At 42.1% G+C, this 26874-nt stretch overlaps 2 protein-coding genes across 3 annotated transcripts in view; one reads left to right on the top strand and one right to left on the bottom strand.

Annotated features, from left to right (window-relative positions):
* The window catches only part of ECM2 (extracellular matrix protein 2), a 40759-nt gene extending 18010 nt beyond the window's left edge, over positions 1 to 22749 (top strand). Inside the window, exons 3-10 of one of the 2 annotated variants that reach the window (XM_058672951.1) lie at positions 2982 to 3170; positions 5404 to 6003; positions 7930 to 8045; positions 9760 to 9895; positions 14704 to 14861; positions 17291 to 17430; positions 18912 to 19238; positions 22167 to 22749. In XM_058672951.1, the coding sequence (XP_058528934.1) occupies positions 2982 to 3170; positions 5404 to 6003; positions 7930 to 8045; positions 9760 to 9895; positions 14704 to 14861; positions 17291 to 17430; positions 18912 to 19238; positions 22167 to 22335 (1835 nt within the window). In that variant the 3' untranslated portion in view covers positions 22336 to 22749. The remainder of the gene's footprint in view (positions 1 to 2981; positions 3171 to 5403; positions 6004 to 7929; positions 8046 to 9759; positions 9896 to 14703; positions 14862 to 17290; positions 17431 to 18911; positions 19239 to 22166) is intronic. The other variant, XM_058672952.1, reaches the window with a different exon arrangement.
* Positions 1 to 26874, bottom strand: part of CENPP (centromere protein P) — a 246272-nt gene that overhangs the window by 68267 nt on the left and 151131 nt on the right. The window lies entirely within an intron of this gene.

Consider the following 26874-nt stretch of genomic DNA (forward strand, 5'->3'; position numbering starts at 1 on the left):
GTATTTTCTTACCTAGCCTCTTCTGGAAATTTCACGTAAGTGAAATCACATAGCATATGGCCTTGTGTAACTATCATCCTTTAGTGAATAAAATGTTTTAAAGGTTCAATCACGTTTAGCCAGGATGCTACCTTCTGCTACTGCGAACTGGAAGCTATGTATATATACACATTGTATTTGAACATGTGTTTTCAATTCTTCTCAGCATGTGTTTAGGGTCATATGGAGATTCTATTTAACTTATTGAACACTCACCAAATGTAACCTGAAAAAGTGACAGTATCTTATATATCTAATAACAACATATAAAAATTCTAGTTTCGGATCATTCTTGTGAGCATGTGTATTATTCTTTCGTTTGGTCATAAAATAGTGTTATTTTATGGTAATACGTGGTGGTGTAGTGGTTAAGGTCCTCGCCTTGTACGCGCCAGGATCTCATATGGGTGCCGGTTCTAATCCCGCCGGCCCTGTTTCCCATCCAGCTCCCTGCCTGTGGCCTGGGAGAGCAGTTGAGGACGGCCCAAAGCCTTGGGACCCTGCACCCACATGGGAGACCTGGAAGAGCTCCTGGCTCCTGGCTTCAGATTGGCTCAGCTCCGGCCATCGCAGCCGTCTGGGGAGTGAATCATCTGACGGAAGATCTTCCTCTCTGTATATCCGCCTTTCCAATAAAAATAAAATAATATATAATCAAAAAAATCCTTGGGGGTGGAGGGAGGATTAAAAAGAAAAAAAAAATCCACAGGAGGACATGTATTTCCCCACACAATTCTAATTTAATTAATGGTAGAAAAGCTAGCAAAATATAGATGATTATATTTACAAATACAGATTTTAGTCTCATTGGGATTCAAGTCTCTGTTTCAATTTTTAGTAAATGCATCCTAGTATTTCTACTTGTGTCTCATTAACCATTTCATATCATTTGTGTTGCATTCAGTTTATATATATATACATATATATATATATATATATTTAAAGATTTATTTATTTTTATTGGAAAGGCAGATATACAGAGAGGAGGAGAGACAGAGAGGAAGATCTTCTGTCCAATGGTTCACTTCCCAAGTGGCCACAATGGCTGGAGTTGAGCCAATCCGAAGCCAGGAGCCAGGAGCTCTTCTGGGTCTCCCGCACGGGTGCAGGGTCCCAAGGTTTTGGGCCGTCCTCGAATGCTTTCCCAGGCCACAAACAGGGAGCTGGATGGGAAGTGGGGCTTGCCGGGATTAGAACCAGCACCCACATGGGATCCTGGTGCATGCAAGGTAAGGACTTAAACAGCTACGCTATCGCACCAGGGCCATTCAGTTTATATTTTAACCACCAGTATGACTGGCTAAACTGTAAATCTGAAGATAGAGGGAACAGTTTGTTATACTCCATGTACCAATTCCCCTTACATGACTGTTTGCATCGTTATGTGCAACATCAGACATCCGGACCTTTCTGCAGGTTGCTTCAGTCTGCATGGGACTGCCTGTCGTAAACTGTGAAGCAAGCAGCTTCGGTGGACTCCGCTTCGGCTTTTCTTTCTGAACTGAGTTCTCTTGGCAAGGGCACTGTTTCAGAACATGAGTTGTTTTTGCCAGGTACTTTTACTTTAGTAGATCTTTCCAGCTTAGTTGTTTCTTTACTTTCAGGGAGTGAGTCTTTTGGTTGCTTTTTGTCCACCTTGATTTCCCTGTTTCATGCGCGTGTTAACTTGTAGCATATGCCTGTTCCACAGTTAGCACTGCAACTGCTGCTGAATCAGCTGGCTAGCAAATCCAAGGTCAATCTCAGTGGATAAGAAAGTTTAGAAACACAGAGTCTTTTAGTTGCTGAAATCAAACCTGTCTATCCCCAAACTAATCATTCTAATAGTCAGAAGAAAATTTGGAGGATTCTTCAGCTAGATGTACAGACCTTTTCCAAACTGTACTGTATTCTTCATCAGTTTTTCACCAAGGCTACCTGTAGTGTCAGTGGACACAAAGCCCTCTTACACGTGTCTAGGCTGCTTTTGAACATGTGTAGACTGGCGGGGTCGTTCAGCATAAAAGGAGAATGGCTGTGGTTTCCCCAATGTGCTTGTGGAATAGTTCTTCTTTGACTACACATACACTTATAAATTCATTTGTTTCCCAGATCTACAGGAATACTTGTTTTCCCATCCCAATGGCTGCTGTATCTATGACCGGTCCCCCTTTTTATAAAAAATACAAGTATTTGAAAGGCTGAGTGACAGAGAAAGAGAGAAGGGAGAAGAGCTGGCACAGCACAGTGAAAAGCCCACAAATGCTTATACTAAATGCATTGCACATTTTAAAAGCATGATTATGGCTTATGGATTATATGTCGAGAATGTGGTAAATCGAGAGACACAGATGCAGACCTTCACTGGGAAGCACTCAGAAATGTGCCCTTTCCTCTTCCCTCCCCTGTGCCAGTTCTCTGGCACGCACTGGAATAGTACTCCTGGCTCCCTGAAGTCAGGTGCTGTCAGACAACAGACACCGTGCAGCGGTGGTGTGATTTGCAGTCTTGTAGTCCCACTATTACAGTTTACAGGTGTCCTTGTGAAAGCCTGTTGTCTGTCACAAGGGGATTATCACAAGCCATATCCCTGAGTATTCACAGTGGATACACGGTGTGGATGAGAAACAGTTGGGATCTGCTGCGAATGTGTAGTTTGGCCTCTTCTGATAGGTGCAGGCTAGACAGATCCACAATTCAGACTGTTACCACAAGGAGGCCACTCTCACAAGTAGTGAGTACAGTGCCAATAGAAAGTATTTCCTTCACTCCCCTCAAACTTCCGTAACAGCTGAAAACAAACACAAATATTTCCAAAGATCCTGTGAGAATTTCTATTCTGTGCAGGAACATATTTAGAATTCTATTCTTGGGGTTATACCAGTTTGAATTCATATCGTGTCCGCTCATCCCAGAGCTACCAGTAACCACACTGGAGACTGAGTGTCACTGCTTGCTCCTAGGAAGGAAGGGGCGCTGCATGGTGAAGGGCATGGCCATGCACAACAGAGCTGTGTGGTCTCCAGATCCCTGCACCACCTGCCTCTGCTCAGACGGGACGGTGCTGTGTGATGAGACCATGTGTCGCCCCCAGAGCTGCCTCCACGCCATCACACCCGAGGGGGAGTGCTGCCCCATCTGCTCCGACGCTGGTACAGAGAAGTAGCTTTCGTGATTTTATGTATAACTTGCTTTTGTTTTTCCTTAGTCATCGATGTTGGTACAATGCTAATACACAAATTATTGGGAAGGTATATGGTATGTGGACAGATACGATGGGGGCTTCCTGATCCTGGTTCTTTGAGAGTCCACTCTACACTGGACTCAGCTTGAGAGACCGTGTGACACAATTTTTACAACTTTCAGATCCTGATTTTTTTTTTTTATCATGAATTGAGGATTCTGCTTTGGTCTGAAATGTATTCTCTCAATCATCATTTCCCAAGAGGACATTGAAGTTGAGGAATAAAGCAGCGGTGATGTGCCCTTGTCTGTGGTTGTTCCGATCCATTCAGACAGCACGGGAACCAGCATTTGACTGGGTGACCCGGGAAGCGGTTTCCTAGTGCAGCCCTGACTCGTACAGGGGTGACAGCACGCACTTTGTCAACAGCTCACTGACTCCTCCACTGTGGTTCAAATCTCAGTGAGTGGGTGTCTTTGGGAGCGAGTTTCAGGGCTCCCCCAATGAAAGTCCATGTTGCAAAAACAAGCAAACACTTCCTAAATAATCCAAGGAGCAGGAATCAGGCTGTTTCTTCTTGTCTATAACCAAAGCAGATCATTCTCACGCTCAGAGGTGACCTTTCACCAGGAAGAACTTTAGAACAATTAGGAATCCCGTCTTGCTTTACGTGATCTGATATGTCACGAAAGCATGGTGCTTTCTTTTTTTTTTTTTTAAAGATTTATTTATCTTATGACAAAGTCAGATATACAGAGAGGAGGAGAGACAGAGAGGAAGATCCTCTGTCCAATGATTCACTCCCCAAGTGAGCCGCAACGGGCCGGTGCGAGCCGATCCGATGCCGGGAACCTGGAACCTCTTCCAGGTCTCCCATGCGGGTGCAGGGTCCCAATGCATTGGTCTGTCCTCGACTGCTTTCCCAGGCCACAAGCAGGGAGCTGGATGGGAAGTGGAGCTGCCGGGATTAGAACCGGTGCCCATATGGGATCCCGGCGTGTTCAAGGCGAGGACTTTAGCCGCTAGGCCCCAGCATGGTGCTTTCTTAAAACTGTTATCAAAGCACCTACTGAGAAGGATTTCTTGGGGGAAATACAAGTTTTATAAGGAAAGATGCTGAAATTCTTCATTTTTCAAAGGACTTGGAATATTTTTGAAGTGCTGTAATTATTTTGGAAAAATAAACTTGGATATAAAGGAAGGTTTTTAAATGTTTCAATATGATAGCCTTAGTTTCCTTTAACTAATTTTTTCCTATTCTTCTGCATGTCTTACCAGAGATGTGATAAAAATAACTCCAAGACTTTATAATATATACTGAATGGATGTTTCAAGTAATTTCTTCGAGTAATATATTTTCTGACTTGTCTGGGGGTGGAGTGTGTATACAGCACTAACTACAAGAAAGGAGGTGACTAAATACATTTATAAGCCTGGATGACTCATTTCTCAAGCTCTTTACTGAGCTGAGTCTGCCTGGCCTTGGCCGGGTCCTGTTTCCTGCTTAATGTATAGGCAGATTAACCATCTGCTGTGTTCCCTTCCCCTGCAACCCTGGAGAGCCGCCTGAGGGAAACAACATGTATTAAGTACAGGACATTGTGATCTAAGGCAAGGCACAGGTTGAAGCAGGAAGAGGAAGAGAACATTCTACCTGCAATTCTGAATTGCATCATGTGCCGTTAAGCCCATGGAAGAGAAATAAAATTGGAAAAAACAATCTACAAACAAAAGTCAGCCTTCTTATTACAAGCAAAAAAGAGATAGTTTCATTTTTAAAAAATATCTGAAGCTAGTCTATAATTCTCATTTTATCAATACCCCCCAATTAACAGGACAGTATTTATTATAAAGGTATCACATCTGTTCATATGAGTAGCTCACCGAGCATTTTTCAACATCTTGTCATGTGTGTCAATATTATTCCCTCCTAGGGTACTTGGCAACAGGGTATTTTGGAAAATGAGTATTGAGTTATTTAATATAAAAACAAGTAGAAAGGTACAAAGGCCAAAAAAAGAGAGTTGTTTTTAATAGAACAGATACAGAGTTACTATTACAGTTTTTCAAAGCAAGAATTAAGATACATTTCATCTTGCACACAAATACTTGGAGGGAATAATATTCATTAACCTCATTTTATGATTTGCTTTTCATTAACCTCATCAACTTGTTCCTGCCACCTCCTTGTGTCCGCTTAGTCTCCTCTTTGCTAGTCAATGACATAGCACTACAGGACAGAACTGACTTTTCTGGTGATTCTTCAGATACAAGACAACCTGTCCATTTACTTCATAAGCAACTGCCACCTGCTCAGGTGCAAACGAACCAAGGGCGAAGAAGAGAAGCCCTTCAATCTGAAGAGGAAGAAGAAGTTCAAGAGAATGACACGGAGCGTAAGAGAGACCCCTCTGACCCCGCAAATGGGGGAAAACATCATGAGGAGCAGAGCGGAGGACAGAGGAAGCAGAGGCCTGTGGAGCAGCGGAGGCAACCATACCAACAGCAAGGTAATGGAGAGGAAGAGGAGGAGTTAAAGGTGGAGGTGCAGGAAGTAAAGAAAGAGGTGGAAGAGGCGGAAGAGGAGGAGGAAGAGGAGGAGGAAGAAAACACCACTGAAGCTGTAAGAGGAGACATGTTCCGAATACCCGCCCGGGCTCCACTCCCTGCACCCCCAAGAGGTGCCCTGCGCCTGCCTAGAGGGTGCTCCTTGTCCTACAGGACCATCAGCTGCATGCATGCCGACCTCCGCCAGGTCCCACCGCTGACAGCACCACAGATAACCAGTCTGGAGTTGGTTGGTAAGAGACGCTCACGCGTGTTTTCCTTTGTGCTTTAAAAGTACATGTTGACCTCATAGTTTATGAATGCTACATTTAATTTCATAATTTGCATGATCTTCACACATATGAGTAAGCAGTGCAAAGGACACAGGAACTTGGTGTAGAAGCACAGTCAGGCAGACAGCAGGGTCCTCTGGGTTAGATGAGGATTTCCCAGTGAGCTTCTAAAGGTTAGTTGTAATGAAGTGTAATTCACATACAGCAAAACTGGTTTTCAGTGTACATTTCTGTGAGCTCTGATAAACACCTAGGTGGTGTAACTGCCCTACACTCTACATTTCTGCTGTACCAGGTCCTTCCTGTCCTCCTCCTCCCTCTACTATGCACTGGCCTGCTTTCTGTCCCTGGGTTTCAGCATTGCATCCAGAGTATCGTGGAATGGAACTAGGCAGTAAGCAGCATTACAGCTGGATTCCTAGCGTTTCTCCCTGCATCAGTAGTTCCTTCTTCTCTCTAAATGGAGGAACCACAGGTCACCAGCTGAGGAACACTGGGGTGGTTCCAGTTTGAGGTGACAATGCACACAACTACCTATCAAAGCAACATCCAGATGATTGTACTTACACAGAGCTCTTGCTTCTCTTGGGGTGATGCCCAGGAGCTCACCTGCTTGAAAAACTGCCAGACAGTTCTCTAAGGTGGCTTTGCCATTCCCATCAGAGCATGTCCACTACTGTGTCCTACCAGGGCATGGCCTGACAGTTGTTTTCTCCTCATTGCTGTCATTCTATTGAGAATGGGGTGGTCGTCCACATCTCCACAGGTCTTCTGGGAAAGTTCTGAGTGATGGAGCAGTGGAACCATATGTGAGGGGCTGGCTGACAGACACCCCAGGCTTCATCTCACTTTCACACGATCGCCTAAGAAATTGCTCTCACGGCCAGCAAGGCCACTTCCCAAGAAGTTTGCATGCCAAGCATACTCTGCCCTCTGAAAAATAACCCTTGCTAAGCGGCAAGGTTTTGGTTTTGCTAGTCACTAAGTAGCTTTTAAACACAGTGCGATTTTTAGTAAATAAACATCAAAACCAAAAAGCCATAAAATTAAAGTATGCAGGAGCCTTTGTAGACTGAAGTCATAGAGACTTAACATTAAATCTGGGGTCTGAGAAATGGTTTCCCCAAGCTGCTTATTCAGGGGACAAGTATGATTCAAATTTCATCATGTTCCCAGTCTAGGGAAACAAAAATGGAAAACCATTGAGACTAAAAATTCATTTCTGCACAGCCTTTCAGAAACATATCCTCATTACACATGCATGAAGCCAACAGTACTGAACAACAGACTCCACTTGGCTCTTTTAAGCAGCTTTACCTAAACATTATGAAGTATGGGAGCAATTTCTAGAAAATTTTGGGAGCCCAGCATGATGGCTCACTGGCTAAATCTTTGCCTTGCATGCACTTGAGTGCCTGTTCCTGTCCTGGCTGCTCAACTTCCCTTCCAGCTCTCTGCCTGTGGCCTGGGAAAGTAATAGAGGACGGGCCAAAGCCTTAGGACCATGCACCTGTGTGGAAGACCTGGAAGAAGCTGCTGGCTCCTGGCTTTGGATTGGCTCAGCTCCGGCCATTGTGGCCACTTTGGGAGTGTACCAGATCTTTCTGTCTCTCCCTCTCCCTGTAAATCTGCCTTTCCAATAAAAAAAAAAAATAAAATTGACAGTAAACTGAGAATATTCTGAACATGCATTCACATATATAAAAAATGTATAATCCACTCTTGTTCTAAAAGATCTGCCTTCTCTTGAGATACAGCTCTCTTGGTATCCACCCACACACATACATGCATAATCTCCAGCCATGCACATATGCCAGTCCACATGTTCACACACACACACACACACACACACACACACACACACCTAACACACTATGCATGTTCTAGGTAACTCCATCACCTCCATCCCCGATGAAGCATTTAATGGATTCCCCAACTTGGAAAGGCTTGATCTCAGCAGAAACAGTATCAACTCCTCAGCTGTGGGTCCAAAAGCATTCAAGGTAAGCACACCCTTTCTCACACTCCATGCCCCAAGTAGGTGGCTTGAACCAGCTGTGGGAGAAGGGGCAGACAGGAAAAGCACTATATTCTGGATCAGTAGCTTTCTTAAGCCAGCAAAGTTTTCTCTCTTCTGTGCCTAACTCTTGCATTGTTGCTTTAGCTTCATCCTAAAAACACTGGCTGTAGCATCAGTGATAAGACTCATGTTTTGCATTTTTGGGGGTAGTTTTTTCTATAGCAGCTGAAAACAAGTTGAAATCTGGTCTCTTAGGATTTAAGTATTTTCTGGCAATAAAGCAGAGTTTGATCTGGAACCTCTAACAACATGATTAGGCCAGGAAGACACTGCTGCTGCTGCTTTATTTTTGTGCAATGGGCAAAACTTTCTGGAGGACATTGTCATGGAGATTCTGAGAAAAAAAAAAAAAAAAAACCAGGCTCTGAAGGCTTCAGAGCTGATACAGTCTTTTTTCAAAAAGCGGAAAGGAGAATTAAGAATCCGACAGAAGAGAGGAGAGGCTTTGGTGTGTAAACAAAGCCACATCTGCGTGTTCTCCTGCAGCCGGAAGTAAGCATGCTGTATCCCACCCAGTCAGACTTCCGCCCCTGGGGAGGTCTCTGTCCCCTGCATTTCTCAGTTTCTGGTTCTCATCCGGAGTCTAAGCTGGCAGACAAGAAGTTTCCGGAACCCACTCCATACTACCCACTCTGCCGACAGCACAATGCCGTAAATCATCTTGTTGTTTGGGATTTGCTTCTTTGCTTTGAAACTGTTGAAATTTGAAGTAACTAATTTCTCATGGTTTCAACAAAACGTAACTCAGGTCTCCACTCATGGTGGTGGAGGTGAGGCTGGACTGGCCATTATGCAGCGGCCAATGTGTATTACACATTTCTCCATCCAGTCATCTGTTTGGGTGCCATGGAACAATAGCTTGTGATACTTGCAGTATTCATTTTGAAAAGTTCCCACATCAATTAAATGATATTTTAGGAATCTTTTTCTAGTGTAGGTAGGAGACTGAGGTTAACAAGTACTAATATGTTGGAAAGATAAAAGATGATTTTAGCATTCACAGATTTAGCTCATTGCAGAATTTACTGACATTTCTGTCTATTGCTTTAAGAGCTTCCTTTATCTAAAACAAAAAAAAAAAAATAGCTTTTAGAGGGCACTGAACCAAAAAAGTAGAAGAGGTAGAAGTGGAGACACAGGAAGAGCTCCCATCCGCTGGCTCACTCTCCACATGCCCTCAACACATGCCAGGCAAACTCCATCTGTTTCTCCCATCTGGGTGCCACAGACCCAGCTACTTCGTTCATCACAGCTTCTTCCCAGAATGCACATTAGCAGCAAACTAGAGCAAAGAGTTGAACTGGAACTTGAACCTGGGCGCTAGAATGTGGCATTGGTTCTTTCACTTTTGTGCTAACTGCTCGCGCCCAGCTTCCTGTCTAAAGGGTCTACATGTCCTAGAGGAAGGCAAAGCTTCTCAAAGGCAGTTTGCTGGCAGTGCCTGAGAATTCATTGTACTTCCAGGACCAATATCTCCCTGGTAAAGGAAATGGAAATTACCACGGCCTTGACGTTACTGTCTAGACTGAGGGAACTGCAGGTCTGAGGGGCCACAGTCTTGAACTGATCACTGTGTGGGACATGGGGCTTACAGCTGTGCACGTACAAAGGGTAACTCTAAGGCTTGCTCTTTGAAGTTTCTGAAGAAGTTGACACGTCTGAACCTGGATGGAAACAATTTGGTACAGATTCCTTCAGATTTACCATCTACATTAGAAGAACTTAAAATCAATGAGAACAATCTCCAGGGTATTGATGAAGACAGTTTATCAGGTATTTAACAATTTTTAAATGATATTTCCTTATCATCTTTTCTCTATAGTGTGGGCATTTTATTTACCATATTGTCAAATGAATAAATACTAAATATCTGAGTTGACAGAAGTCTTAAATTTTAACTCCTGACAGAACTTGAAATGGATGGCAGACTCCTCTTACCTACTGTTTCACTTTACAAAGTTTGTTACTTGTATTAAAACATTATTAGTATATTCGTCTTTACTATATTCATAATATTAGCATTTTGTCTTCACTCTTTCAAGCGAGAGGTTTAGTTCATACAACTTTTGTTACATTGTTATAATTCTCTTATTTTATGAACATTATTGCTAATCTCTTATTCTGCCTAGTTTATAAATGAAATTTTATTATATGTATGTTGTATAGGAAAAACACTGTAGGGTTTGGTACCATCTGCGATGTCAGGCTTCCACTGGGGGATGGGGTAGTGCCTGAAACATATTACCCATGGATGGGGAGAGACAGCAACCCTATTTTAAACGGTTATCTTAAGGAAAAAACAAAAAGACCATAAATAAAACCTTGAACGGCTGTGATTCTCATCATTGACAACACAATACCTCTCTTAAAATCCCCAATACATGCAGTGACATTTAATATTCTCGGTGCCACCATAAATCTTGGTGCTGTGTTTTGACATTTTTGTTGGTTCTTGATGGTGGGGTGACTGGATCTCCTCCACCCTTCAGTTGGTCAACAGATATCTAACTCTTATCTGCCTCCCACATTTTGCTATTTCAAGTTGCCTAGTTTGGAAACCTAAAACAAAGTAGATGTGAACTGTATACAAAGGCTAATACTAGGGCCTGGTGCAATAGCGTAGCTGTTAAAGTCCTTGCCTTGCATGTGCCGGGATCCCATATGGGCGCTGGTTCTAATCCCGGTGACACCGCTTCCCATCCAGCTCCCTGTTTGTGGCCTGGGAAAGCAGTTGAGGACGGCCCAGGTCCTTGGGACCCTGCACCCACTTGGGAGACCTGGAGGAGCTCCTGGCTTCAGATTGGCTCAGCTCCAGCTGTTGCGGTCATTTGGGGAGTGAACCATCAGACAGAAGATCTTTCTCTCTGTCTCTCCTCCTCTGTATATCTGACTTTCCAATAAAAGTAAATAAATCTTAGAAAAAAAAAAAAAGAAAGACTAATACTGAGGTGCCAGTCTATCCTATTGCAAAGGTACATGAATGTCACTTCAGAACTTCAGCTCTGGCAGTTGTGTTCCTGAGAGGGCTTGGGCTGGCATTCCTGGGAGCTGCATACCACTGCAATTTTTCTTCCACACCTCATGCCAAATGAGTGAAGCAGCTGCTGTGGCTTGGTTTCTGTTGGTCAAACTTCAGTGAGGGTATATTTGAATCTCCTGGAACCAGCTCCTCTTTGCATTAGTCTCTGGACTGTGCTACTTAGTCGAGGTCATCACACCAGGACTCTATAGAAGAGGATAGATCACATTTTCAAGACTTCCACTTAGCACCTTTTATTACACTATGTGCTTCCTTAAGATAAACACTGCCTAATTTTTCCTGGCAGCTTCCTAAAGATCTAGCAGGACTCTTGTGGTATAATGATCAACATCTTCTGCTTACTTGATGTAAAACATATTTATTATGTAAATGTTAATAAAGCAAGCTTTTACTGGAATAAAACTACTCAATTATTCCTTTTAGCTCTCCCCAAACTTCATAAGAACAAAACATTTAGCCATGGGAAAACAACAATAATAATGAGAACTGCCAAATCTAGGATTCATTCCATAGTTATGGAAATACTCAATTTCCAGATGGATTTCAGGGTAGACATGAAAAATACTAATACAACTCTTCTGTTGGGTATTGCCATATGGAAAAAACATTAGAAAACTCAATTTCTAAGTGCTGTGTTAAACGGAAGCCAAAAAGAACACTTAATTTAGAACAAGTGTATTAGCAGTCTGTGTATGTCTGAAGGTGAGTTCGCATTTATCAAAATGGCATGTTATACAACATAAGCTCCTTATATGGAAGGTGCTTTCACTCCACCCTGGGGCTCGGCCCACTCTCCCCCATTGTGCAGAAGTACTTCTGCGTTCCCAGAGTGTTGAGTGTTGTCCAAGGCAAACTGGCTGCCTGCCCTCCCTCTCTAGGTTAAGCACCAAGAAGGTCTTGTTCCCAGGCAGGTGGCTAGTGAGAAGGTTCTCAGCTGTTCTGTTTCTAGAAAGCTTTCCTGTATGCACAGGAATGATGGCTCTTTGTCATCTTATGGTACTTGCCCTTGGAGACTGGGTTGTGTCTTAACTGGGGCAGCAGCTGGGCCCTCATACCCAAGGGCCCTCTTGCTGTAAAGAGGCTGGATGCAGTGAGTCCTAGCATGGCTCACAGGCCAAGCCTGACCACTGGCAGTGCTTGCTTTCTTGCTGTCTTCCTCATTCACAACCTTCCAGGGTGCCAGGGAAGCAGGGAGATGGTGCCACCAGGGGAGAGAATGTGAAACAACAAGCTGATGCTGGAGGCGCCAGGACCTCAGGCAAAAGTGTCAGATGTCTTCAGAGGCAGTGGTGGCTTACCACCTGGAGCATGTTCAGAGTCCACTAGAAACATGTGCGAGCCCCGAGAAGGGAAAGGCCTGCCATAGCTGGGAGTAAATGAGTGAAAGGCAGCATAAGAGATGGCAAGAAAAACTGGAAATCTCCATGTCTCTAGCTTGTCTTGGCAATCCTCATAGTGAGCGACTCCCACCATGACCCATTCTCTGCTTTCCTGAGAACTGGTTTCAACAAGCTAGGCTTAACCTACAAGAAACCTACAAGACACCATGTATTTCCAACATACATAGATAAGTGTGAGCAAAGATACAGTATCATCAACTTTTGCATCTTAGACCCCCTAGTACACTTCTGTTTTCTATCTTTCAATGGAAAATTTCTGTCACCTTTTGAAACCTCACCTGTGTGCTACAGAGATATGCTGGAGACTCTGTTTCTTTAGTTTGGGAATGGAAAGAACATGAAACAATATTGCTACTTTACCACAAGTTATTGACCACCTCTTCCTTATTCACTTCCTGTCACTCAGGCCTTCAACTAACTGAAATACCACCAACAGATGATCTTTCTTACAACATGGCTTCTGTCATGCATCCCTTCCTGGTAATACAAGCATGTCTGCTCCTGCCCTGATCATCTTTGCTGCTGTGGAAGTATAGGCCTGGGTAGTTCACCGTGCCTGGTGGAAAGCCCTTGACAGGGTTCAGTAGGAACACATCTGCTATTCTGGGAATCTTGGCCGTGCCCTGAACCTCTGCCTCAGATGCCTCTGGGTGTCATCATTTCTGGGTGCTTGGCCCTCCAGGGTGAAGTTTCCAACTGACCTGAAGATACTACTCCTGAGGCCAGTTTAAACAGTGTAGGGAAAAACAAACAAACAAACAACAACAAAACCAGCAAAAAAACGAAGAAGGTCTTCCTTGCTAGCTCAGTTTCTGTGATAATTTTTTTTCTTTGCAAACTTTCTTTTGGCTGCACTTTGTGCCCATGCGTGAATAACTAAGATGGGAATTCACAGCTCTGCTTTATTTCTAACTCTCTTGCTTAGAGCTGGACAGATTTCCAGGGAGTGTGTTCCCTTCTGTGTCCTAGAAAAGGAATCACCACCAGCCCACTGCCTGTTGCCCTGCCACCTGAAAATTACATGTCTTCGCAAATGTCCCAGTGACATTCCATGGGCCTTTACTTCATGCCCACCTGAATCTCAAATCCCTGCTTGGCAAGCACTGGCCCCTGTGGAGGGTTCCCTGAGTTCCTCACCTACCTGTTTCCTTTGTCTTGCTATACTCCCTAAACATATTTTCTACCACATGGCAATTCAATGATTACTTCATGAATTTTTATCAGTTTGGAGTGCTTTTAAGTTGGCAAAATAAAACGATGAGGTTGAATGCAAAGAGTTCTCATATATTCCCTCACCCTCTTTTCCCTATTAACATTTCATTAGTATCTTTAATGATACAGCTAATAACTACACTCTGCTTCCTCTATTTCTGTAATCTAAACTCCCTTTGTCCCACGCCTCCCTGCCTCTAGTAATCAACACTGTGTTCATACAGGGGATTTTAAAATTTTAGTTCCCTCGTAAAAGGGAGAATATGCACTATTTCTCTTTCCATGTTTGGCTTATTTTACTCAACATGAGGTCCTCTACTTTTGCTGTAAATGACAGGATTTTATTCTTTTTTTTATGGCTAAAAAGTATTTCACTGTGTACATATACCACATTTTCTTTGTCTACTTACATAATGGACACCTTGGTCGATTCCATATTTTAATGATTATGAACAGTCCTGCTATAAATGATGGAGCAAATCTCTCTTTTATGCAATGAGTTTATGTCTTTGGGATATATACCCAATGGTGAGCTTGCTAGACCATATGGCAGGTCCATTTCTTTTTCTTTTTCTCTTCTCTCTTTCTTTGTTAAAGAACTCTCCATGCTGGATTCTACTGTGGTTGCACTAATTTACAATCCCACTAACTGTGTAAAGGTTCATCTTCTCAACCAGCATTTGTTACTCTGCCATTTGGATAACGGCTATTCTGCCAGGGTTTCTCCACCGAATGTGAATTTAGTCCTGGCTGAACTGAGCATCTGAGATTGGGATGTGCATATATTTAGGAACCAATTTCAAAATGAAAATAAAGAAATTATATTCCCCAGCTCCAAGCAGACTGAGTATTTCACATAACATCTTGATAAACTATAAAAAATTGCACGGCTTTCCTACTTTCCTGATATCATGATTTTATATTTATAGGCTTAAATCAGTTGGTCACTTTAGAATTGGAAGGAAACAATCTCAGTGAAATAAACGTCAATCCTTCGGCTTTTAAACATCTGAAGAGCCTATCCTACCTGCGACTAGGAAAAAATAAATTTAGAATTATACCCCAGGGTCTTCCAGCTTCTATTGAGGTACCATTATCTTTTCTTCTAATTTTTTTAATACTATTATGTCCATATTGTTTCCATCATGTATCTGAGGTAAAGGGGGATATTGAGGGAGAAGCCCCACCCGGTTTCTTCTAATGTTTTAATGTAGGAAATATTAAATGACAGTATACCATAACAGAATAAAATGTCTTTAAAAACTATTATGATGGAATGCAATGGAATTCTGACACTACAGAATCCACCGTGGTCTGAGCATTGTTCTTTCTTCAAAAAATACAAAATTAGGAATCAGAAGTATGACTACTAGTAGAATTTCAAAAGAAACTGTAAGTTCTGAAAGATGATCTGACTTACAGTAACAGAATAGTGAGGTTTATCACAGATCAAGGACAAACTCTGTGAAAAAACCATTTGTCACGTTTCTACATCCTAGATCAAAGCACAGAGGCCAGTGCAGAGCAGGATCAGGGACTTGGCAACTCGCTTTGGCCACCAGTTCCTACTAAGGTTGCTTCAAAGCAGCTCCAAATTGCAGGCTGGGCCTGCTCTACCTGCCTGGGAGTGTGCTCTCGGGGTAGTGAGACTCCACACTCCACACTCCTGCCATAGGAATATGAGATTCAGCACCTAGGTGGCTGGGACCTCCACTGGGCAGAGTCCCGGCTAATTGCCTCAACTCCAACCATGCCCAGCAATCACAGAAGCATGCTGCTAGCAATCAGGATGGAGCTTCGTCTCCACTGTAGTCCTACCAAACCAGGAAAGAGGGTTATCAAGCTTCCTCCCTATTTCCAGATAACAAGAGTCATAATATTGCACTCTACCATATTCAGCTGGACGCATCAGAATGATTTTGGACATTAAGAAATGCAGACTCCTGGGGGCCAATGCTGTGGTGCAGGATGTAAAGCCAGCCACTTGTCTGGCATTAACTATGGGCAGCAGTTCAAGTCCCGGCTGCTCCACTTCTGATCCAGCTCCCTGCTAATCTGCCTGAGAAAGCAGTTGAAGATGGTTCAAAGGGTTGGGCCCCAGCACCCACGCAGGAATCCTGGAAAAAGCTTTGGACTCCTGGCTCTGGCCTTGCTCAGCCGTGACTGTTGTGGCCCGTTAGGGAGCGAACTAGCAGATGGATGATCTCTCTGTTTCTCCATGTAATCCTGACTCTTACATAAACAATAAATCTTAAATAAAAAGTATAGACTTCTATTCCTATCCTAAATCCATCCAATTCTTTGAATGACAATGCCAGAAGTGTTTAAAAATTGAAAAAATAATAGGTAACGCACAGACACACATCTAAAACATACATACATAAATTTGGCTAAACAAAATGCAATGTACTTAGCAGATGTCTGAACTATCCAACCTGCCTACTCTCTACAGGGGTCACCCTCACTCTCCCGCAGGCACCGGGCATGCCAGTGTGTAGGTACATGGCACATGCTATGAGTCCTTCTAAAACCATGCAATGCACCTGCCTCATTTAACCATATATCTGAAGATTGCTTCACACTGTTCACTCCAGGTCTGCCAAGACCTGCTGCTTATTGGGGATAGCCAGATTGGAATTTATACTTTAAAAACCACAGGAGGTATCTAATATATATATACAAAATTTAGGGACCACTGATCAAATTCACTCCTTAAACATGTATGAAATTAAAAGCAAAAACTAAAAACTGCTTCATCTATTTCTAACAAAAAAAAATTAACTGACAAAACAGGGAAAATTTCTGGAACAGGAGTGGAAAGCTACATTGAGGATGTTAATTTGACTTCTAAATTTCAGCAAGAAAACAAAGATAATTTAACAACTTAGGTGTTTTTAATAGTAAAAAAAAAAAACTCCCTCTATTGTCAACTACATTTTACTTGAAGAGCCCTACCTACGAAAACCTTAGGAGTAGTTCTAGGAAACCTCACCCTGTTCTTAAATTAGGGCCTTACTTCAGTTGCATTAATTAGGTTTTAAGGAAATAAATTACAATGTAAGCAAGCCTAAGAAATATGAGGCTAAAAAAATGACAGCCAGCATGGAATATTGAGAAGGTGCCTTAGCTCTATGGTTGGGTGATGATGGACCTGCCTGGTTCCTCCACTGGCAAGAGGGGACCATGGTCCTACTTGCAAGCCAGAGTTGGAAGCCAAATGGATAAGGTAAATGTGTAAGCTTTACAAAAGAGAAAGCTTTTATAATCACTACGGCATCTTTGTGTCATAGCTAGAAACATTAATTCATTTGTTTCTACAATTGTGAGACTGTATTTATTTTATAAATTAGTTACAAAATCTAATGCCTTAAATGCTTAAATTCATTCAAAAGAGCCCTAAAAGACTCTTCAGATGACAGGTACTACCCACAATAACCTTTTCAGTCTCTGTGAAACTGAGTGTAACAATTATCACCAGTGGAAGAAAAATAATGGCATTTTTTTTCTTAATTTTAGGAATTATACCTTGAACATAACCAAATTGAAGAAATAACTGAAATTTGTTTCAATCACACTAGAAAGATCAGTGTCATTGTGCTACGTTATAATAAAATAGAAGAAAACAGGATTGCTCCTTTAGCCTGGATAAGTCAAGAGTGAGTACACGCTATAATTTAATTTTCTTACACGAGTTTTTCCTTTGGCTATTGCTAAACAATGTATGAAAAGGGTTTGCAGCTGGGGGCCCTTTCCCAGGGAGCCCTTACTGCAAATCCAAACTTTGCTTTCCTCGCAGAGTTCCCAAACTGCTATCTATGACCATCATTAGCATTACTCTGGTTATGGTCTGTTGTCACCATGACTGCACAGCACTGGGATAGCCACCTGTTCAAGAGCTGAGCTGGCTGTGAGACTTACATGAGATAATGTGCTGCATACTTTGAGGAAATCTGATCTTCCCTTCAGGCTGATGTACCTGGAATCAGCACCCAAACCTGCTTTTCCATAACACCCCACCTTCTTTTCCTTCTAAGATCCATCCCTCAAGTCCTACAAAATAGTGAAGGGCTGGCACGGTAGCAGGTGGCTCCTACACTCTGCCTTCCTAGACACAGGGTGGGAGAGGCACAGAGAGTCTGAAGGCAAGGCCCACACATCCAGCAAACAATCTGGGTCTGGGCTGTGTGTCTTGTGAATGATATCCCTGAAGCAGCTTGTGCTGAATTTTTTTTTTAAAGATTTATTTTATTTTTATTGGAAAGGCGGATATACAGAGAGGAGAGACAGAGAGGAAGATCTTCCGTCTGATGACTCACTCCCCAAGCGGCCACAATGGCTGGAGCTGAGCCGATCTGAAGCCAGGAGCCTCTTCCGGGTCTCCCATGCGGGTACAGGGTCCCAAAGCCCTGGGCCGTCCTCGACTGCTTTCCCAGGCCACAAACAGGGAGCTGCATGGGAAGCAGGGCTGCCGGGATTGGAACCGGCGCCCATATGGGATCCCGGTGCATGCAAGGCGAGAACCTTAACCACTATGCCATTGCTCCGGGCCCATGATGAATGTTTTTAAGATATAACATGAGCAAAGATGAAAAAGGGCCACCTACAGAGTGACTCAGTCCCCATCAGGTGAGGAGAGCTGGAGAAGCTCATCACACAATCCCAGATCTTATGGCTAATTAACAACCATTTCCAGATCTCTTTTATTCTAAGCTCTAGGATTGCCAGGCTACAAAATCCAATGTGGAACAGAAAACAGAGGGAAAAAAAGATGAAAACTTTGTGGAACCAAAGACAACTTCTGGGACGTGTGGTTTGTTGTAGGTTGGAGCTCTCAGATTTTGTTTCTGACTCAACAGGACAAAGGTATTTGGTGGTGTCTGTAGGCCTTCCCAGCATCCCCTGGTGTCTCAGTTTTTCTTCTTAGAATCTGGTATTCTCTAAAACACTCATGAAATTGGAGGTAGTACGAGACACTGCTGAGAATATAGTCTTGGAGTTAGCTGTAGGCTGGCACAGTTAAATTTGTTATCTAGAACATCACAAGTCAGGTATTAACAAAACGAACTGGCATCAAGACGGGTCTTGTCAAGGCCTAGAGTTGTGAGTCCCAACCTGGCTTGCTTTTCCTTTGTTGCAGGAACCTAGAATCCATTGACCTGTCTTACAACAAACTCTACCATGTCCCTGGCCACCTGCCCAAGTCGCTGCTGCATTTGGTACTCATTGGGAACCAGATTGAACGAATTCCTGGCTATGTGTTTGGCCACATGGAGCCAGGCCTGGAATACTTGTACTTGTCATTTAACAAGCTCACTGATGACGGCATAGACAGAGTCTCATTCTATGGGGCATATGATTCCCTAAGAGAGTTATTTCTGGATCACAATGATTTAAAATCTATACCACCTGGGGTACAAGAAATGAAAGCATTGCATTTCCTGAGGCTCAACAACAACAAGATACGGTACATTTTTGCTTTTTCACTTACAAATTTAAATTGGGGTTAATAAATACATGTGCAAACAACCGTGACATGAATTCTGGGATTTACTTAAAGGAAAAAAAGTGCTAAGTGGTTGAATCACACAGTATTCACAAATGTTAATAATAATGCTGAAGGTGGGTAATAGATGCGTGACTATTTTGGCTCTATTTCTAATTATGCATATGTTTGCAAAAATTTTTAGAGAAACATTTTAAAGCTGAGTATTCTAGAACATCAAGAACCTTAGAGGCAGGTTCAAATAAGGCTTAGAAGTGCTAATAATATTATATGTCTACTCCTACCTCCCTAAGTAATTTTGAAGAAACTCACCTATAGATCACAATACTTAAATATGTATTAATATTAAAATTGCATCTTGCTACATTTTACTGAATATAAGATTCTGAATAAACATTTTGAAACACAACTCTCCTAATCTCAGAACTCGTGGTTGTGTTCAGTGACCTGTTGAGTCTTTGTCCCTGCTTAGTAGTAGGACGTGACCTGGGATTCTTCGTTTGCTTTTGAAAACATATATATATTTGAATATATAGACTCAATATATGTTCAATATCCAACATATATATTGAATATGCACATATGTGTATATATAGATTTGTAAAGGCACAGTTAAAGAGACAGAGAATGGCTGTAACATTTTGGAGTAGGCTAGGCCAAAATTTTAATTTTCATTGTTATTAATGAAATTTAATATCTATTTCATGTTTTCACATTAGATTCACTTATTGTATAAACTGGATGTCCATATATTTGTGCCCTTTTTCTCACCTCTTATTTCTTTTCCTCATACGTTTTTATAATGCCTTTGTATGCTAACCTTCTATGTATGTGATATAACTTGTAAATTCTGTCATTTGTGTTTTATTTTTTCCATTTTTAAAAATCTGCAGTCAATTTATAAATCTTACTCAGTGTACACTAGTCCCTTATCTTCTGTATTACAAAATATTTTAGGTTGATACTTTCTAAAGAAAAAGAATTTATTTAACCTATATTTCTGAAGACTTAAGGCCATGGCACTGGCATTGTTTTGACCCCCGTGACAACCTCATGCTGGATGGCACCACAGCGGTGGGAACACATGTGAGAGTTCACACGGTCAGACACAGAAGTGGGAACACACGTGAGAGTTCACACGGTCAGACACAGCGGTGGGAACACACGTGAGAGTTCACACGGTCAGACACAGTGGTGGGAACACATGTGAGAGCTCACACGGTCAGACATAGAAGTGGGAACACATGTGAGAACTCACACGGTCAGACACAGCGGTGGGAACACATGTGAGAGATCCCACGGTCAGACACAGAAGTGGGAACACACGTGAGAGATCCCAGTCAGACACAGCGGTGGGAACACATGTGAGAGCTCACATGGTCAGACACAGCGGTGGGAACACACATGAGAGATCCCACGGTCAGACACAGTGGTGGGAACACATGTGAGAGCTCACACGGTCAGACATAGAAGTGGGAACACACGTGAGAGATCCCAGTCAGACACAGCGGTGGGAACACACGTGAGAGCTCACACGGTCAGACACACTGGTGGGAACACACGTGAGAGCTCACACGGTCAGACACAGCAGTGGGAACACATGTGAGAGCTCACACGGTCAGACACACTGGTGGGAACACACATGAGAGATCCCACGGTCAGACACAGCGGTGGAAACACACGTGAGAGATCCCACGGTCAGACATAGCGGTGGGAACACACATGTGAGAGCTCACATGGTCAGACAGAAGCAAGGAAATCAGAAGGGCCAGTTTTGTTCCATTTAGATCATCTCACTGTCTTGTGAACTAACCCACTCCTATAGATCAGCATTAATCTTCCCTTAGGCAGGGCTTTTAAACAGTTAATTGTATCCCAGTAAGACCCACTTCTTAAATGCCACTCAATGCTCAATCACCATACTGTGAAGCAAGCTTCCAGCATTTGAACCCTTGAATAAGCCACATCCCAACCAGCACAGTGTTCTGGTTTTCCAAATAGGAAACGGGAAGATTCTTCCTCCTGACAGTATACATTCATTTCCTGCTCCAGTACACTTACAACTTCATTTTCTTTTTTAAATTGTGTTAAAATTATGTATTCAAAAGACAAAGTTGAGGGAGAAAGAAAGGAAGAGACACAGAAAAACCACCCATCTGCTGGTTTGCATCCCAAATAGCTGCACAGCTGGGACTGAGCCAGGCAGGAACCAGGAGTCGGGAGTTCTTCCAGGTCTCCCAAGTGAATGGAGAGGTCCAGATACTTAGGCCAGATTCCGTTGATTTCCTAGGCACACTAACAAGGAGTTGAGTTGGAAATGGAGCAGCATGATTTGAAACAGCACCCATATGAAATACTGCTGTTGCAGGCAGTGGCTTAATCCACTGTACTACACTATCAGCTCCAACAGCTTCATTTTTCATATTTATTTATTTAATTTTTAAAAATATTTTTATTGGAAAGTCAGATTTGCAGAGAGGAGAGACAGAAAGATCTTCCATCTGTTGGGTCACTCTCCAAAACGCCAGAATGGCGGGAGCCAAACTGATCTGAAGCCAGGAGCTTCCTTCAAGTTTCCCACGTGGGTGCAGGGTCCCAAGGCTTTGGACTATCCTTGGTTGCTTTCCCAGGCCACAAGCAAGGAACTGCAAGGGAAGTGGAACATTCAGGACATTAACCGGTGCTCACATGGGATCCTGGAGCAAGGCGAGCACTCTAGATCCTAGGCTAACATGCCGGGCCCCCTTTTTCATATTTAGATCTTAGACAGTTATGATTTATTCTAGTGTATGACATAAGGATCAGTTAACAGATACATATTTAACTCCTAAATGATGAAGACACACCATTCCATGGACTGTTTGTGACTTGATGTTTACTTTTCCTTAGGAATATTCTACCAGAACAAATTTGCAGTGCTGAGGAGGATGAAGACTCAATGCTGGAACATCTTCACCTTGAAAATAACTATATTAAGACTAGAGAAATACCATCCTATGTTTTTTCATGCATAAGATCATATTCAAGTGTGGTGCTGAAACCACAAAATGTCAAATAATTCTGATTTTAGCATCACCATCTATAAATTTCACTCATGTAATGTATCATTTGTCATGAATGAAAGACATAGCCTGAATGTTACACTCAGTCTCACACTGCTGGTCAACCTAAATTGTCAACACACAGATGAACAACCAAAATTTTACTTCTAGATAGCTTAGTGGAGGTAAAAATGCTCAAGTTCCCCTCTCCGCCACCTCTCCAGAAAAGGAGCTCAAGCAGGAGACTCTGGAATGATTGAAGTACACCTCTGTAACTATCCTATTGTGGAGGTCAGATCTTCAAGTCTACGTAAAACGGATGTGTATTGTGGTTTAAGATCAAGAAGTGTACTGGTGGAGGGAAAAATATCAGACAGAATTTATAAACTAATATCGTTTGTTCTATTAAAATAAATTCTTAATCTCTTTAAGATTCTGTGCTATAATTACTGGCATAAACTATTTTAAGTATTGGGTTAGCTTTTGTTTCTCTCATTAAAAACATATGTAAGGTGGGGAGGGGTGGGGAGAATCCAAGTACCTATGAAACTGTGTCACATAATACAATGTAATTAATGAATTAAAAATAATAAATAAATTAAAAAAATATGTAAGGTTAAAATACTATTGCAATGTTAATTTCCTGACTATCATTACACTGTGGTTATGTATCAGTTAACATTAAGGTGAAATGGCAAAAATGTACATTTTATATGGTTTTTGAAGTTTTTAAAATGTCAACTTGTCTTTTAAAATTAAAAGGAGTATTTCAATATCCGTTTTATATTTTTTCCCAATATTATGGAAATCAGGAGTTAAAAATACAAATTAACTACTCAGTTTTGAATGCTGTTCATGTAAATCTAGTGCTTTAAGTTTCAAAAATTCTTGCTTCATTGGTCTTTTTTTTAAGCATTTATTTCCTTTGCATTAATTTGTGGTAATACATAATTTTATTCATCTTAATTGAATATTAGTATCTACTACAAACTAGTTGTAACAAAACTATACATTAAAACTTTCATTGCATAATGATATCTTTGTTTTGATAACAAAGCTGATAAGACACTATGAAAGCTATGTTGGCTTCTTATTCTCAGTTGATTAACTGAGTTTCTAACTCAATATTTGTGCAGACACCTCCAATTTCAGGCTTCAGTTATTTAGTCTTCTGGTAGTTCTCCCACCACCCTAGGAACCCTGTTCTACTTTCTAAGACCATTATGAGTTACCAGGGAAGAGTGTAAGTCATTTCTGGGAAATACGCTATGCAAATGAGTATAGCAAAACTGAGAGAAACCAGCATACACAATCACCATTGATTACAGGGTTAACTTTAAGATATGAAGGTCTAAATAATATTTTAGCTAAGTTATTACTGAGCTCTATTTTTTTTTTTATTTTATTTTTTATTTTTTTTTTAATTATTTATTGTTTAACTTCAGTAATTACATAAAATTTAATTTTATTTTTTCATGTTGGTTACGTAGTTAACAAGACTGCAGGCCCATGAGGACCACCAAATAGGGTAGGAAGGGTCGAGATATAGGGGAAGCTGGGTGGAATGATGTTTCCAATTTTCCTTTTCTTCCCTTTTCTCCTGTATTGGGAGGGGAAGGGGGAGGTAGGCAGGGAGTGGGGGACTGTTCCCAGCTGCCAAACTATATTGGTACCAGGGATGGGGATGTCCACTTGATGTCATCTTAGAAACCCTGATGTGGAGAACAATGATCTGAGGGTATTGCTTGAGAGGTTTTGATAGTTCCAAGGTTGAGAAAATCCTTCCAAGGCCCATTGGCTGATAGAGTCTACTATAGTGCATCATCCACTCACCCAGACACTTATTGCCAAAGCTTGGCCAGGAGAGTTGTCCAACCTATTCTATCTTCTTAACATGGCATTTGCTGTCCTCTGCAGGCCCAAATGAGCTGTCATGTCCCCTTTATATACCTAGGCATACCATCCACTGCACAGTCCTCAGCAATTGAGGAGGTCCAGTCGCAATTCATGCATTCCAAGTTTGGACCACAAATCCTATGATTCTCGCTGTGGTGGTAGCTTTGAGTTCAGTGGTCCAGCTGGGGAGTAAGAAACCTTACTTGGGGTGACCCCAGACTTGACTCTTGTGTGTGCCAGCCAGTACAGTTCAGTCCATCATCTGTATCATCCTACACACACACTGGTGGGAACTGCAGCCTAGTAGGAGCTAACACCAATAACTCCCACCAGACCAGCCCCCACTCCCAGTCTTTAAATGTGCCAGTATGTGCCACAGACTAGTCTGGTCTGTGCCATGTCACAATTGGGTTCTTGTATACACCTATGGGGTGTTGCAGCTTACTAAGCTCCATTCTTAATACCTAGGATTCTGAGATAACAACATGAATAACATGATGACTGTTAAAACTCACGGGCCAAAGACTAGAAACTAAATAAAACTAGAAACTAAATAAAATGGTTACAACTAGAATCTTATGGAAATGAAAAACTGATATTTATCATTAGTTTAGGTGTGTAGGAATCTTAATAGTTTAAACTGGCCAGTTGAATTTAGAAAACAGGTAAAAACAAGAAGATGAGGTTACACATCCATTAAAGAAGAATCCATGCAAACTAATTCTTGCTGTATGGATATAAATGCACTGACAGGAGCTAACAGTGTTAGTATCAAGGCGGAGTCATGCTGAACCATGAACAGAACCAGCAGATACTGCACTGCTTCTTCATCTATTTCTTACTCTTTGGGAAGTTTCTATTCCCATCTCAGAAACAATATCGTGTCCCGTGTTTGCAAATACTCTTATGTACAAGGAATGCTAATTATATCTACAATTTTGAGAATTGGCCTACAGATATGATTATCTAAAAACATTACATCAATGACATCTTAAAAGACATACAGTTTGGTTTTATAAGGACATTATTACACCAGGAACCAGTAGACTTGCCTGAAAGCTTATTTTGTTCTTTGATGATTATGGCATTCTTTTGCTTCTCAGATATTCATTCGATGCCATTATAAAATAGCATATTTGGACGGATCAATGGTTTTTGGCTCTATTTTTACCAAATAAAGCTGGCTGCTCCTTCCCCCTATTTCTTATTAAGACCAAGAAACTGGCTATTACCTAAATTACACAGGTTTTTTAATGCCTTTCTCCTTGCCACCACCACACTCCTGGAGCATTAGGCTGGGGAGGTGGGTTCTAGGCAGCAATGAGCAGGACAAGTCCTGAGCAGCGTCCTGACTGTCCATCCTGATGTGCCCCCTCTGTAGGAAACCAGAGTGCTGCCTAGCTCATACTGCCCTACAAGGAACTCTGTGCCTCCCGTGAAACCATGGTGCTTCCCCAGAGTCTGAATGAGAAATATGGGAGCGCATGTGAAGCATGTTATCCTACAAAGAACCCCACAATAGCAGCCGATGCTCAACTGAGTGGCATGGGACATGTGCACAGCAGGTGTTGTCCACATCAGGAAGGAAGATAATCCACAGTCTTTCTGGAGCCAACAGTACCAATTGGCATCATGTCCATCTTTTTTTAGCTTCATCCCTTTCAATCAGTGAATAATTTGCTAGTATGACATCTTGCATTACAGCAGAATGACAGCACCAACAAGTGTTGGACAACTGAAAAATGAAATGCACAGAGTATCCTCTGGGCAGTACGGAGGTCTCTAAAACCATCAGGCCGGGATACTTTTCCCACTGCCATATAGTTATTTTAGTAACTATTTAATAACGTGAAGTGAAAATAAAATTAAATTGTATTGGAATTGTGGATAAATTGTGCCAATGTTTATTTTAAGATTACTTAAGATTCAGATTACACATGAACATTTAAGCTATAAATTACAGAAACACAGGTAGTGGATAAAACCGCAAACTTATGCCGGTTGCACGTTGTGTGCTCAGCACAGTGCTACAGGCAAAATTGGTTCCCCCAATTGACAGATTTAGCTAGGGGGTAACAAAGGACATCTGTGATGTAATGCAGGCTGTAACCATAATGAATCAGCTAAGAAAAACACACGGACATGCAGCTCAGAGAAACAAAGAATGGCATGTTATAGCTAGACGTGAGTGAGCTGAGGAGGGCCTGGCTTGACTCCAGCAGGAAAAGGAGGGCAGTAAAGAGGTGAAGGAACAGTCCGAGCCAAGCACGAGGGCACTGACAGCTGAAGGGGGTTCAGAGACCAGGGCAGCCATCCTACAGCTGAAAAGGGGCAAAGATACCATGGAGCCTTGGATATCTCAGTAGCTTTAAGACACAGGATGAACCACGCCTAGGAGTCCAGCACCTCAGCTGTCTGTACCACTGCCTTGTAACAAACATGTATGGGTCATCTGTCTACTAACAGATAGCCAGTTCTCAGGTCTGTATTTATAATCTCTCTAGTATTACTAGCTGGATCTGGTTTTCTGGGTATTGTTTATTTCTCTGTGGATGTGGGTGATCAGCAGTGGCTGATGAGAGGGATGGATCTTGTTTCTCCAAATGACTGTAAGCCTTACAGGAAAAGAGACAGCATACTCTTGGACCTCTGCACCTCGT

Source organism: Ochotona princeps, chromosome 14 (assembly GCF_030435755.1).
Source record: "Ochotona princeps isolate mOchPri1 chromosome 14, mOchPri1.hap1, whole genome shotgun sequence".
Taxonomy (NCBI): domain Eukaryota; kingdom Metazoa; phylum Chordata; class Mammalia; order Lagomorpha; family Ochotonidae; genus Ochotona; species Ochotona princeps.